Source organism: Prunus persica, chromosome G2, assembly GCF_000346465.2.
Source record: "Prunus persica cultivar Lovell chromosome G2, Prunus_persica_NCBIv2, whole genome shotgun sequence".
Classification (NCBI taxonomy): domain Eukaryota; kingdom Viridiplantae; phylum Streptophyta; class Magnoliopsida; order Rosales; family Rosaceae; genus Prunus; species Prunus persica.
In genome coordinates this window covers 3572802-3588468 of record NC_034010.1, presented here as the reverse complement: position 1 = coordinate 3588468, position 15667 = coordinate 3572802, and the positions used below count along the sequence as shown (strand labels likewise).

Sequence of the window (15667 nt, the reverse complement as noted above, 5' to 3'; positions counted from 1 at the left end):
CCAGGCTTTGGTGGGGCTTTTGCGTTGAGAAAGGGGATCCAAAAAGTGGACTAGAAATAGATTTGCAGACTTTTATTAACACACGAGGGCAAAAGCCCCACCAAAGCCTGTAGACCACTGTAGACCAATGCTATCCTTTGTGATATTTTGGTGAATGTATGAATGTATGGTCATCGCTTGCACACACAGTAGCCTCCCTAATTTGCTGTAGCCTCCTTTTCGGTTTGCTTCATGTCGAATGACGAAAATCCAAAACATTCAACATAAATTTATACTCACAGTAATAATTCTTTAATCCCAGGATCAGTTTTTTTCGACCCTAGTCTTTGCTTGTTTTATTTTCATTCAGAATGACGGGAGACAAGAATACACAAAAATATAGAGCATCAACTAAAGTGCAGAACACAAAACATAGCAGGCACTACTAGGCAAAACAGAGCACCGCATCGAGAAGACAGAACGACTGGTTGGAAGCAAACTTGGAAAAGATCTGAGCCCAATGGAAACCAAGTTTGGCCATAGAATATATAGTATACTCGGATAATGAAAACTGTCTCATTTACGATAACGAAACTAACTATGTTACAATAATTCAGCTAGAATTTCCTAATTACCAGAGATCTGCTCATGAAACAAAATTGCCTCGGTATCTATTTCAGCTGGTTGGGATGTGGTCATAGAGCCTTGTGCAGGAGAAAACAAGAAAGGCTGGGGTGCAATTTTCAATGTATGAAGGGGTCCTTCCAACATCTCTACTACTTTGCTCATTGATGGCCGATTAGAAGGATTTGTCTGAATGCACCACATACTTATTATTACCATCTTTCTTGCTATTTCTTTTTCCTCCTCTGTGATTGCCCCAAAAACATTCTCGTCATTGTCTAGCTCTAGATCTTTATAAACGTAATGCGGAAACAATTCACTGGTATGAGACGCTTCTGAATCCAAATTCTTTCTTGCTCCAACCATTTCAAGAACCAACATGCCGTAGCTGTACACATCAGACTTGTGAGATACGCCTCCAAAGTTCCGGTTAAACACTTCTGGTGCAATGTACCCTGCCGTTCCTCTTGTCCCCATCATGGATACAATACTCTCCTTCGGTTTGCATAGTTTGGCAAGCCCGAAATCAGCGATTTTCGGGCAAAAATCTTTATCCAAAAGAATGTTCTGTGGTTTGATGTCTAAATGCAGAATTCTAGTGTTACATCCACGATGTAAGTATTCTAGTCCTCGTGCAATGCCAACAGCAATTTCAGATAGTGTTTTCCATTCCAAGCGACATTTTGCTTCAGATCCTTGCTTCTGTATGAACTTATCTAGAGATCCATTGGGCATGAATTCATAAATCAAAGCTCTTTTGTCCCTCTCATAACAGAATCCAGATAGAGTGACAATGTTGACATGGGAGGTTCTACCAATGCTAGCAACTTCATTAATAAAGTCTTCTGCATTACCATTGGACTCGCTTAGGACTTTCACAGCCACGACAAGGCCATCCGGCAGCCTGCCTTTGTACACGGTTCCAAATCCACCTTTACCTATTTTGTCTTTGAATGAGTCTGTCAATTTCTTGACATCTGCATAACTATACCGTTTTGGAGTAAGGGATCCATAGTTCCTTATAAATGCCTCAACATCAAACTCATCCCTTATATCTTTCTTGAAGAAACCTGATATTCTTTTCCTTGATATGCATACAATGCAAAAAATGATTATGAAGATGCCCGAAACACCAGCCGAAATGCCTATATTGCAAAATTCTTTAAGTTATGCATTTCATGGATTTGTGAAAGAAAGCAAAGATTGAAACTTCTGGCATTTCTTTGAACAAAAAAGAAAACTTCTGGTATTTGCAATTTAACATATATATACCCACCTATTTCATATTTAGCCTTTGAATTTGAACCTGCACAGAAAAAAAAGGTTAAATCATAAGAGTTCTTCGGATGGTGTATCATGTGCTTCTTCAACTGCATCAGTCATTTTCTTTTCTTTTCTTTTTGGACAATAGAAAAAGCAGTTCGAACCAATTTAAAGCATGCGATATTTATCATGATAAGCTTATTTATATATATTTTCAGAATTAGTGAATGAGAAATCGAGCCAAACAAAAATTTGAGAATTAAAAACCTTTTAAAGTTGTCTTAAAAGAGTTTCACAATTATTTTGAAAACTTGCTTCTATCTTTCTGAAACAAAAAATGAACACTGTAACCGAACATGTTTTCACTTTTCATCTTAAAGATTCTGGTTTATCGTAAGCTCGGTGGGTGGCTGTTGAGGTTCAGTGCACTACTTAAATTTGGTATTTGACAACGTTGCTTATGACATTAGACAATGAAAACTTAAATGACATGATTCTTATATCTTTACAAACTTCGCTGCTTCAAACCACTGATGTCTTTTGTGTAATACATAGCATCAACACAATGAATAGTGATGCCTATTGGAACTGAAGCTTATGCTGCCACTCTCTCATTGAAAAAGGTGGGTTTAAAGGGATTTACTTGCAGCCTCTTGGTACTTCGATGTGCACAGTTTGAATAATAATCTTTCTGTATGTATTTAGGTGTGGAATTTTCTTTGTTTCTTGGGCTTCCTAGTTGGTAAGTTTTATAAACTTAATGCTTAGTTTATGCTTTCTAAAACACATTACACCCAAGAGCAAATCGACATATGGTGCGGAATGAAAGGGCAGAGGTTATGCTTAACTGGTATTGACTTCAATTCAATTGTGGTGGAGCTCATGTTGCTGCCATGCCTTTGTGCTCTAGCTGTTTTTTTGTACTCCTGATTTTTTTAGCTTTTAATTTGGGATGATGAAATATTTAGATTAAAGTTTGAGTTATTTATAATATCCATTTATGCCCCCAGCTGACTACAACTCAAGTAGAATGATCAAAGTCAACAAAGGTGGACTCAAGTTTTTAGCATCTTAAGGACCGATGTCGATGGGATTGTACGGATGTATGGTAGGTGTATTTGTTAGGCTGCTTGGAGCATATGACACTGCAAGGTGTTGACTGGCACCATCAAGACTTCCAATTTGATGTCCGTACCAAAGGATCAAAATGACAAAAAACATGAACACTCTTAAGGGTTTACGGGTCAATTGGTTTACAAAATTTTCTGTCCTAGATGTTCAATTGCTGAAATTCATAGCAACAACAATCTCTTTTCTTGTCTGTGAGGTTCAGCAGTTTCAATTTTCTGTTTCTGCAGATAATTAAATCTAATTACCATGGACTATATAGCACATAATTCCCAATTTCGGACCCGGGTTTTATCAGCTAGCTCGGATCGATGTAATAAAAAAAGTGTGGATGCCAACAATCCTGGAATTTCAATGACACAAAAAACTTCTAACATCTTCCTAATTAATAGTCTCTAATTTATAATGGACTGACAAGGGAAGGAACAGACATACCTTTTGGTCTGGGTGGTGGTGGATTTGAAATATTTGTTGTAATATTACATCTGGTTGCATAGGCCCGATTATCCTGGCAAAAGCAACTGAATCCACCAGAAGCAGTGTCAAGCCCACACTTCCCTCCTGATTGCGTACAAGTGTTGCATTGATCAGTATGAATCTGCAATTCCAATTCAAAGCCCCCATCAACCGCGTCTTGGATAGCAGTTCGGTTGGTCTCTAGAGCTGCAGCAGCTGTTGTAGAAACCGGAACAATGACCCGATTTTTACAGGCCCCTGGAGCAACTGGATCAACTCGGGTACTTGGCGTGACATACGAAACGGTGATGTTACCGCTGTTTCTTCTACTGCAAACTTGGGTAGTAGAAGTAAGCTCTGGAGTGGTAGTTGTTGTACTTGTACTTGTATTGCACCCGTAGTATAAGGTCAGGTTTGTAAGCCCAGAGGAAGTATAATGAAACATAGACGAGTTGATGCTGGTGTTTGTGGGAGCATATATTTTCGTCTCCAATCAGGGCACGCCACGTGGAAAAGAAGATTATCTCTTTAATTAATTAATTAAATCAGTTTATCTGGCTAATTAATTAATTGGGATAAATATCTTAATTAATATGATATTATCTTTATTTAAAGAGATAATATCATTAATTAAGATATTATCACAATAAAGAGAAGATAATATCATTTAAATCAGATATTATCTTCTTAAGAGATAATGTCTATTTAATTCAGATATTATCAGGCCCATTCCTACGAAACCCTAGCCCCGAGGCTCCTATAAATAGACGACCTCATTCATCATTCAAGGTACATCTAAACCGACATCTAAACCGACATCTAAACCTACATCTAAACCTACTCCTTATACCCGAGAAATACCCGAAGCTCTCTCTCCCTCTCCACTCTCCATATTTTCTCCCCACGGCTCCGGCCACCACACACGGCTCCGGCCACCCGGTTTACACCCTACATAAAACTCCGTACCCTTTGCTTAGCTATTGTTTTCCTACAAACACTCGAACTAACTTAGGCATCGGAGGGCCTTTGGCCAACACCCCCCGGGTGTGGTCTATTTACTCCAGTCTTTTTTACAGGAATCGAGGAAGAGAGAGAAGGAAGATCGAAGGTTGAAGGATCTAGAAGCGAATATTCTCCCGTGAGATTATTTGCACAAACATTTGGTGCTTTCATTGAGAGCACGAGTTATACTCAACGCGTGCTCAAGGAATCCGTTCCTCCTATTTTCCAATCCACCGAAGCCTTCCAAACAACCATGGTTGGAAGCAAGCGCACGAGGAGCAAAACCGCCGCTATGGCTCAATCCGTGACGGCCCAAAGCTACTCCTCCCACGATCCCACGATCGACATGGCGGCTCCACCACCTCTCACCGCCATGAACCCTCAGCAGCCACCCCTTGTGACTAGAACCACCGTGCCACCTGCTGGACTCGCAGTGAGGACCACCGCACCGGCCTCCACCGCCATTGTACCATCTCAAGGCCCCATGGCCGGACCTAGCCACCTTCATAGCACCACCGTTGAGCATGGTGGAACCTCACATCCAATTGGGCTCACTACCACCGCCGACTTTGGCCCAATCTTGGGGCAACTTCAACCATTCCCTCCATTGCCTCCACGCTCGACGCATGCTCCCACGCACACATCCAACGAAAACCTAGCCCGTGTGCAATTAGGCTCTACACATTTCTCTCCTCCCGATCCACGAAGTCAAGCAGACCTTAATCTGAGAGTTGACCAGCTAACTCAGAGAATGGACGACCAAAACAATTTGATGAGGCAATTCCTCAATCAAATAAATTTGGCTCAAAACCTTGGCCTTGGACAACAGGGGGAAGAGAGAAGGATAAACGAACGCGCCGATAGGCAGTTCGGTGGGAACCAAGCAGGTCGAGCAGGAGTAAGCAGACAAGGAAATGCGCAACAACGAGATCAGCTCGCGGACATGTCGCAAGCATCCACAAGCCACACTCAGAGCAGACGAAGTTTCCCATCTCGATTGAATTTAAGGACCAACGTGCGCGATAGGCTGGGCCCAATACCTGACATCCACGCTCGCCTGGGCCCGCAGGAAGACGTTCAGGAAAGGCTAGGCTCCCAAGGAGGTCAACTTGACGGCCATCGAGACGAGGATCGAGAAGAAAGGCGCTCTGCTGCTCACTCACAGAGAAACATTCACGAAAGGATAGTCCCCCAGGGAGGCCAACTCGACAATCATCACAATGAGGACCGTGAAGAAAGGCGCTCCGCTACTCGCTCTCGAAGAACCAATTCTCGTCGCCAAACTACTGGAAATCCTTCACAAGCGCAGTCCACCAACACGCCGCCTAGACAGCGCAACCGAGAAGGTCGACCCTCGCAAGCCAATGACGAAGTCAATCAGCATCGTCTAAATCACGAAGGTCATCAACATGACCGACTAGCCATGCGTGCAGAAGACGTTGAGAAGCTTGTGAATAACCGACTTCGAGACTTAAAGATTGGCAGAAATTTCGAAGATGCACTACGCATTGAGGTAGACCAAGCAAACTCCTCACCTTTCACTGCCAAAATCGAGCAGGCTGCTCCCCCAAAAAGATTCTCAACGCCCTCTTTCACATGCTTCAAAGGCGATTCCGACCCCGAAAGTCATCTGAAGCATTTCAAGAGCCTTATGATCCTCTACAAAGCCGAAGACGCGCTAATGTGCAAGGTGTTTGCAATGACTTTGCGAGGAGCAGCTCAGGATTGGTTCCATACCCTGCCATCCGGGTCGATCAACAGCTTCAAGGAGCTTACTTACGTCTTCACTAAAGAATACACTTCTTATCGGACGATCAAGAAGAACCCTGACCATCTGTTCAACCTGCGCAAGAAGCCCGAGGAATCCCTTCGAGATTACATCAAGAGGTTCAAAGCAGAAAAGGCCAACATCGTAGGGTGCGATGACCAAATCGCATCCTCTGCATTCAAGAAAGGTCTTCCAGCAGAACATGACTTATACCGCGAGCTGACTATCACTCCCAGCCAGACTCTTGCAGAGGTCTTCGCGACCGCAGAACGCTACGCACTCTGGGATGACGATCGAATCGCCGCGAAGAAGTCCACTGAGCAGGAAGACCGACCGGCTAAACGGGCAGAACAAAGAGGCGACAGGCTTGGCAGCAGGGACAAAGACAAAGGCAGGCCACGCCCACAAAGAGAAGCTGCGACGAAAGAGAACTACACCAAGTTCTCTATCCCCATACATCAAATTTTAGCCCAAGTGAAGAACAAACCTTGGGTAAAAAGACCGCCACCCTTGAAAGGAGATCCAGACAAGAGGGATACCAGAAAATATTGTGCCTTCCATGCGACACATGGGCACAATACGAATAATTGCTTTGCTTGGAAAGCACATCTCGAAGAACTTGTGAGAGAAGGTCATTGCACGGAGTTCATCGCGAAGCAGGCCATCCAGCATATAGAAGACCGCGATACCGCCAAGGAGCCACCCCAGAAGGTCATAAAAATTAACACAATCCTAGCCGACTCTGAGAAGTCCGGACTGACCAACAAAGAAAAGAAGAGGAAGATCAAACAGGCTACTATGATCTCCCAAGTCTCAACTAGCCTCTCACTGGCAGAAGACGATCCCGTGATCGGCTTCCAAAAGAAAGACTTAATCGGCCTGGATCTACCGCACAACGACGCCCTTGTCATCAGCATTCAAATCGCTCAGGCCATGGTCGACCGAGTCCATGCAGATGAGGGCAGTGCAGCCAACATCCTACAATTGGCAGTCGTCCAACAGATGGGCTTAGAGGCAAAGATCAATAAATCAGCCAAGTCCCTGACTGGTTTCAATGGCGCAACGACGGTTACCGTGGGCACGATAGATCTCGACGTCTACTCTCCACCTGTAATCAGCTCGCAAACGTTCATGGTCATTGATGAGATCTCACCCTACAATGGCATTCTAGGCAGACCATGGATCGGCCAGATCAACGCCATCACCTCTGCCACACATCAGAAGATTCGCTACCCAATCCCTGGGGGCGGTATCGGCCAGATCAACAGCGATCAAGCAATGGCAAGAAAATGCTCAGCTCAAGGGTTGAAGAAAAGCAAGCAAACACAGTTCCTCCCTGTGAATCAGGCAGATCTAAAGGGAGTAGAACAAGCAGAGGAGAAAGCAGATCTCATTCCTGACGGCCGAGCAGACCAGAAAGGAAAGGGAATAGCTACTCCCCAATAGCAATCAAAGAATCAGGACCAAGTCGAGGGAATCCGTCCGGAGGTCTCTCCTGAAGAAGGATGGAAGCCCGAAGAGGACGTTGAGCTAGTACCCCTTGATCCTGACAAGCCAGAGAGAAAAGCGCGGATCGGCTCGCGCCTAAGCCATGAGGAAAAGATAGAGCTTGCAGCCTTCCTCCGGAACAACAAAGACGTATTTGCATGGTCGCCATCCGACATGCCTGGCATCGATCCCCAGATCATCTGCCATCGCTTACACGTCAACCCAGCCATCAAACCTGTAGCGCAGAAGAGACGTAACTTCGCCCCCGAGCGGGTTGCCATCATTGAAACCGAGATCGATAAGCTTCTAGCTGCTGGTTTCATCGAAGAAGTCTCCTACGCAGAATGGCTGGCGAACATTGTTCTAGTGGCAAAAAAAGATAAAGGTCTGTGGAGAGTGTGCGTCGACTACACCGACCTCAACAAGGCATGCCCTAAAGACAACTTTCCACTGCCTAGAATTGATCAGCTCGTCGATTCAACTTCCGGCAACCAACTGCTAAGCTTCATGGACGCCTACTCCGGCTACAACCAAATCATGATGCATGAAGATGACAAGGCTAAAACCTCTTTCATCATCGAAAGAGGTACATACTGCTACAAAGTCATGCCCTTTGGGCTGAAGAACGCCGGAGCAACTTACCAAAGGCTGGTGAACAAAATTTTCAAGGAGCAAATCGGCAAGACTATGGAGGTCTACGTAGACGACATGCTAGTCAAGGCTCCCGAGCGAGCAGACCACATCAAGAACCTTGTCGAGGCATTCAGCCTACTCCGAAAATACAACATGAAGTTGAACCCGAGCAAATGCACGTTTGGAGTCTCGACCGGCCGATTCCTGGGATACTTAGTCACCCAAAGAGGAATTGAAGCACATCCAAATCAAATCAAGGCTATACTCGACATGAAGTCACCTGCCACAACAAAGGAGATACAAAGTCTAACGGGTAGGGCGGCAGCCCTCAACCGATTCCTCTCAAAATCTACCGACAAGTGCAGGCCATTTTTTAAAGCCTTGAAGAAAGGACATAGGGACAAGTGGGATGACGAGTGTGAAGTAGCTTTTCAAAACTTGAAAACCTACCTCACTTCACCTCCCTTACTCTCAAAACCGATACCAGGCGAAGACTTGTACATCTACCTGGCGGTGTCCGACTCAGCTGTCAGCTCAGCTCTCATCCGAGAAGAGCTGGGGGCACAACATCCGGTATTCTACACTTCAAAAGCTCTCCTTGATGCAGAGACTCGCTATCCGAAAATGGAGAAGCTCATTTTTTCGCTTGTAGTTTCCGCGAGAAAACTAAGGCCCTACTACCAAGCACACCGGATAATTGTCATAACAGAATTTCCTTTGAGATCGATCCTCCACAGCCCCGACGCTTCTCAGCGACTCATGAAATGGGCTATCGAACTCAGTCAATACGACCTCCTCTACCGGCCGAAGACTGCTATAAAAGCCCAAGCTTTAGCAGATTTTGTTGTAGAGTTTACTCCGACAGCCGAAGAAGAGAAGATGGTCACGAAAAGCAAGGAAAAAGCAGACGACACCTCCCCTGCCGATTCAAACCTACCTAACGACATGTGGCAATTGCATGTAGACGGAGCATCAAATCATAAAGGATCAGGGGCAGGCGTCGTCATAATCACCCCAGACGGAACCTTGTTGGAACAAGCCATCACACTAGGCTTTTCTGCGTCAAACAACGAGGCAGAATATGAGGCATTGCTCGCAGGACTGCGCCTAGCAAAAGAACTGACGATCAAGAGATTAGCCATCTACTCAGACTCCCAGCTGATCACGAATCAAGCCTCAGGCGAGTACATGGCAAAACATCCAAGAATGATTCAGTACCTCGACAAAGTCCAAGGACTTTTGAAAGAATTTCCTACTTTCACCATCCAACAAATTCCACGGGCAGAGAACACTCATGCAGATGCGTTGGCAAGCCTAGGATCAGCGCTGGACAGCCAGTTCAGACGCTCCATCCCAGTCGAACACCTTGACCGACCAAGCATCGATGAAATAAAGCCAATCGACTCAATGCAGATCGATGAAGACCCCAGCTGGCAAGACACCATCATCGACTACTTGGTGAATGGAAATCTGCCAATGGATAAGTCCGAAGCTAGGAAGGTCCAACAGAAAGCCGCGAGATATTACATGCAGGGCGACAAGCTCATTCGCAGATCATACTCCGGCCCTCATCTCACTTGCATAAAGTACCCTCAAACACTTGAGGTCCTTTGCAAAATTCATGACGGCGAGTGTGGCAACCACTCTGGGGGCAGGTCACTCGCCCAGAAGGCCCTAAACGTAGGCTATTTCTGGCCTACTATGCGCCATGACTCTACTGAATATGTCAAAAGATGTGATCGCTGCCAACGGTACAAACCAGTTCCTAATCTGCCTGCCGAAGTCTACCATCCGCAGAACAGTCCGTGGCCTTTCATGCAATGGGCCATCGACTTAGTAGGCCCCATGCCAACGGCACCTGCCAAGAAAGAAATGATGATCGTCGCCACTGATTACTTTACTAAATGGATCGAGGCCGAAGCTCTATCCTCTACTAAAGAAGATGATGTGGAACGATTTATCTGGAGAAATATTATCTGCCGGTTTGGCTGCCCACAATCACTAGTCACCGACAATGGCTCGCAATTCATCGGCAAGCAGATCACTGCCTTCTACAAAAGGTACGGCATCAAGCAGCATTTATCTACTCCAAGATATCCTCAAGGCAACGGCCAGGCCGAGGCATCCAATAAAATAATATTGGACTGTCTAAAGAAGAGATTAGAAGGCGCCGAAGGAAAATGGGTAGATGAGCTCCCTGGCGTACTATGGGCTTATCGCACCACCAAGCGAAGATCAACTGGCGAAACCCCGTTTTCCCTCGCCTATGGAACTGAAGCGATCATTCCTCCTCACATCACTGTCCCCTCAATAGGCATCGAAGTGGGCAGTATTGAGCAGAACTCCGAGCAGATGAGACTCAACCTTGACTTACTTGAAGGCGAGCGCGAGAAGGCCATTGTTCGGGTCGCCTCCTATCAACAGCGGTTGAAGTCTTACTACTATAAAAGAGCCAAGATCAGACAGTTTCAACCAGGCGACCTTGTGCTAAGAAAGGCCTTCATCACTGCACAAAGACAAGGGTCCAAAAAGATGAAACCCAATTGGGAAGGCCCTTACATAATCAGCCGGTCCGGGGGCAGAGGAAGCTATACGCTTGACACCATGGAAGGGAAGGAGATTCCGCGACAATGGAACGCCTACCATCTCCAAAGATATTATCCATGACGCTTCCTGCTCAGTCCCCAGCAGACGACTGAGTACTGCACATTTCTGAAAAAGAGAAGCAACTACTGCAAATTCCAGAATGTGCCACAACAAAAGACAGTTGCCCATAAGGAGCGTCCTAAGGGAGACGCAGGGTGACGACAAAACGCGTCCGTTTGGAGACGTAGCCCGCTAAAAAAGCGTCCTAAGGGAGACGCAGGGTGCGCCAGGAATTTCCTAAGGGAGATATCCAGGTTCCTATCCGTTTCCTAAGGGAGGCAGGATAGTCACACAGTTGCCCATAAGGAGCGTCCTAAGGGAGACGCAGGGTGACGACAAAACGCGTCCGTTTGGAGACGTAGCCCGCTAAAAAAGCGTCCTAAGGGAGACGCAGGGTGCGCCAGGAATTTCCTAAGGGAGGTATCCAGGTTCCTATCCGTTTTCTAAGGGAGGCAGGATAGTCACACAGTTGCCCATAAGGAGCGTCCTAAGGGAGACGCAGGGTGACGACAAAACGCGTCCGTTTGGAGACGTGGCCCGCTAAAAAAGCGTCCTAAGGGAGACGCAGGGTGCGCCGGGAATTTCTTAAAAGGGGGTCACCATGCTCTCTGCGGGAAATATCCAGGTTCCTATCCGTTTCTTAAGGGAGGCAGGATAGTCAAAAAGTTGTCCATAAAAAGCGTCCTTCGGGAGACGCAGGGCGACAACCAAAAGCGTCCTTCGGGAGACGCAGCCCACAAAGCAGCATCCTAAGGGGGTTGCAGGGTGCGCCAGGAATTTCCTAAGGGAGGTATCCAGGTTCCTATCCGTTTCCTAAGGGGGGCAGGATAGTCAGACAGTTGTCCATAAGCAGCGTCCTAAGGGAGACGCAGGGCAACGACCAGAAGCGTCTTAAAGCGTTTTCTGGAAAAATGCAGAACACGCCCGGAGTCCCTCAAGGGGGACCTGGCTTTTGCCAAAATCCCAAGGGAAATACACAGCAGGACACTAATCGGTTACTCAAGCAGTTCACAAGACAATGTGCAAATTGAAGTTGAAAAAATAAAGACTGAAATTTCCATAGTAAAGCGACCAACCGGCCAAGTTCAAACAAAAAGAAGATGGTCAAAACAAGACCAATTATTCTAAACAAAAAGCAGACTACAAAAGCTGAAAAGAAATAAAGGAGTCTTCGTCTACTCCGAAACGCCAGCAGGAGACCCCTGATCTGCAGCCTCTTCAGCGTCCACCTGATCAGCCACGCTCTCAGCAGCTCCACATGCATGATCTATGACGTCTGCCGCCGCCTCATCAGCTGTATCATCCTCTGCTCCATCTTCTTCAGCTACCGCGTCTTCAGCCACCTGCTCTTCAGCCCCTTTGGTGTTCGCAGCATTAGCCTCCTCACCTTTCACAGGGGGCAAGTCAGGATAGAGCGTTTCGATGTCTTCATCTCCAATGGCATAGAAGGGATCATATCCAATTGTGCAGTCCAAGTAGCCCAACTTGTACGCATCCATGACAGCATCGGACTTGGATTCTTCAGCAGACTTATGATAGGCGTGAAATCTAGCCAAAAGCTTGTCATAACTATGAGAGATGTCGACATTCTTGCGCTCAAGGCGGAAATAAGCATCTTTTCGACTCGCCAAGTCAACAGCAGAAGAGCTCAGCTCGGAATCTTTCTCAGTAAGGGAACTCTTCAGCTCAGATATCATCGCCCGCAAATCAGACGTCTTCTTCTCATAACGAGTCTGCTCGGCAGAAAGCTTGCTAGCCAGCTCAGCATTCTTCTTCTCCAACTCACTAAGCTGAGCAGAAGAGGGGGCAACAGCAGACGACGAGTTCCGGATGGTCTCCGCAGCAAAAACCACTCCTTTTTGAAGCAGATGAAATGTTGCTTCTCTTTGTTTTTCCAAGGAAAGACTTGAAAAAGTACCGAGGTCACCAGCCTGACGGACTTGATCAACCAGCTCAGCACAAGCGGATGGACTTGATAGAAAGTGCGTCTTGGGCAGACCACCATCCTCCTCCACGCCCTTGCTTCAGGCCCAGCACGCATATGCTCCAGCCCAGGCCATGTAGCACCAAGACCAGCATGCACATCATGCTCCATCTGATCCCAGCATCAATTCCCCAGCTATTTGGCAGCTATCGCTCACGAATTGCAACTCATGCTGGACCATCTCCGTGCTGCAAAATAAAAATAAAAATATATATATACATACATATATATTTTTATAGGCTCGACTTACTTGGGATGCACGGCAACTCCTCTCCTCAACAAGCAGTACAAATTCTCCAAAATCTTTCTCAAGCCAGAAGGTAGAGAAGTTAAGTTTGCGATATGAGAAAGAGTGAAGAGAAGCCCTGTATTTATATAGGTTGGACAACCCGGGTCAAGAAGGAATCATAAACTCATTCCTACTGGGAATCCAACTCCAACAACAGTCAGAAGCCTACACCAATTGGAAATCCAATCCGCGAAGGAGTCCAACTCACATAATAAAGCCCAGACACAGTTGGAGAGCCCGAAAAAAATAATTTCATCTCCTACATGCCACACAAGCGCCATGCAGAAGCTGGGGGCATTTGTGGGAGCATATATTTTCGTCTCCAATCAGGGCACGCCACGTGGAAAAGAAGATTATCTCTTTAATTAATTAATTAAATCAGTTTATCTGGCTAATTAATTAATTGGGATAAATATCTTAATTAATATGATATTATCTTTATTTAAAGAGATAATATCATTAATTAAGATATTATCACAATAAAGAGAAGATAATATCATTTAAATCAGATATTATCTTCTTAAGAGATAATGTCTATTTAATTCAGATATTATCAGGCCCATTCCTACGAAACCCTAGCCCCGAGGCTCCTATAAATAGACGACCTCATTCATCATTCAAGGTACATCTAAACCGACATCTAAACCGACATCTAAACCTACATCTAAACCTACTCCTTATACCCGAGAAATACCCGAAGCTCTCTCTCCCTCTCCACTCTCCATATTTTCTCCCCACGGCTCCGGCCACCACACACGGCTCCGGCCACCCGGTTTACACCCTACATAAAACTCCGTACCCTTTGCTTAGCTATTGTTTTCCTACAAACACTCGAACTAACTTAGGCATCGGAGGGCCTTTGGCCAACACCCCCCGGGTGTGGTCTATTTACTCCAGTCTTTTTTACAGGAATCGAGGAAGAGAGAGAAGGAAGATCGAAGGTTGAAGGATCTAGAAGCGAATATTCTCCCGTGAGATTATTTGCACAAACAGTGTTTACAAAACTCGGAGGACAGATTGTTTTCCAATAGTCCTGCCTAGCAACTGTAACAGAAGGAGGAGCCCGACTGGAGTTGGTTTTAAGAATTCTGTAGTTGATATTCGACATGTTGATCACCGGGACATTGTCTAGGCATGCGACCTCGAACCCGGGAAGGCCACAGTAACTAGCTCGGTTTACTCCCCAAAACGGGTACGAGAGGCCTCCGATGCCACCGCAGTTGATAGCTTCGCTGCAGTTGCTATGCAGGGACCAAGTGACCTGAACACCCTCTCCTTGTACGTCTAGTTGCAATGCTTTCCAGACAGCCTCAGAGGCTACAACAACATTGTTCTCACACGGCGGCTGGCCTGCATGTTCTGCATCACATCCCACACGCGAATCGCATTCGTCCACCACTTTTGCCGTCACACTCCTCCCGTTGCCCGCCGTAATTATTATCATCCTCCCGCACATCTTCCCGCCATTATACCACCCAGTGGAAAGTCCCACGATCCGCTCAGTGTTTTCATGGTATTGCTCGTCGCACTCGGCTGCTCCTCCGCCATCCCCGCCTTTGTTGAATTCGCTGATATCAAGTTTGGCTATGGTGGATGAAGTTACTGGCGGGGAGCATGTGTATGTAGGGTATGATACGTTATTGCAATGGACAGTTCCCGAGGGATTGCAACCTCCGGCGGTCATGGGAGGTGGTGGCGGCGGTTTACTGCATATGTGAGTCCCAACATCCGGGTCGTCGTTGCACTTGCGGTTGATGCAGATGAGCTGACCATCGCAGTCGTTGAGGGTTGCGCATGCGCCGTTACAGGAGGACAGGGCCAGTGATGGTTGAGGAAGATAGATGATATTGATTAAGAGGATAAGAGACAAAAGATAAACAAACATAAACAGCAAACTTACCATTTTGGAAATGCTTGCTGCTTTGAGGAGGCGTTTGCTTTCATTCCAGTTTCACTGTTACTAATTTTGTGTTGAAGTTAGAAGAATCCATGAGAATAATTTGAGGTCGAAAATGAGGGATGATGATGATGTTGGAAACCAAAAAGGGCCAACCAGTCTCCGCCAGAGTCTACACGGAAAGGAGGCTACAGCAAATTAAGGAGGCCACTGTGTAAGCGAGCGATGACCACACATTCATACATTCACCAAAATATCACAAAGGACATTGGTTTACAGCTAGCTTGTCCTCTTGTGTTAATAAAATTCCGTCCCTTTCTCAACGCAAAACAGAAGCCCCACTAAAGCATGGTCTATTCTCCACTACTGCTATGGCACTATCTTCTTCTTTTTCCTTATGCTCAACTTTGAATTGAGTTCAGTCATTTTCCTCTATAGTGCATGCTAGGATTCTAGAATATTTTGAAAAACTATCGAAATGAAAAAATATATATATTATTCTTGATTCCT

At 45.9% G+C, this 15667-nt stretch overlaps 1 protein-coding gene across 2 annotated transcripts; it reads right to left on the bottom strand.

Annotated features, from left to right (window-relative positions):
- On the bottom strand, positions 285–15411 carry LOC18785946 (LEAF RUST 10 DISEASE-RESISTANCE LOCUS RECEPTOR-LIKE PROTEIN KINASE-like 2.5). Of its 2 annotated transcripts, XM_020557736.1 has the most exons (5): positions 15161–15410; positions 14259–15025; positions 3430–3917; positions 1880–1909; positions 285–1748 (listed from the first exon to the last, which is right to left on the bottom strand). In XM_020557736.1, the coding sequence occupies exons 1-5, from the start codon at positions 15161–15163 to the stop codon at positions 607–609; spliced, it is 2430 nt and encodes an 809-aa protein (XP_020413325.1). In that variant the 5' UTR covers positions 15164–15410; the 3' UTR covers positions 285–606. The 2 variants fall into 2 exon arrangements, with proteins under 2 accessions (XP_020413325.1, XP_020413324.1); XM_020557735.1 differs by having other exon boundaries at positions 14259–15411.

What these genes read in the sequence shown, in the direction of transcription:
- LOC18785946 (XM_020557735.1), bottom strand. Translation starts at nt 15,163, where the DNA reads ATGGTAAGTTTGCTGTTTATGTTTGTTTATCTTTTGTCTCTTATCCTC. An exon ending in ACCACCACCCAGACCAAAAG is followed by an intron (nt 1,910 to 3,429) that starts GTATGTCTGTTC and finishes TTTTCTGTGCAG; the next exon opens with GTTCAAATTCAAAGGCTAAA. An exon ending in AAAGGCTAAATATGAAATAG is followed by an intron (nt 1,749 to 1,879) that starts GTGGGTATATAT and finishes TTTGCAATATAG; the next exon opens with GCATTTCGGCTGGTGTTTCG.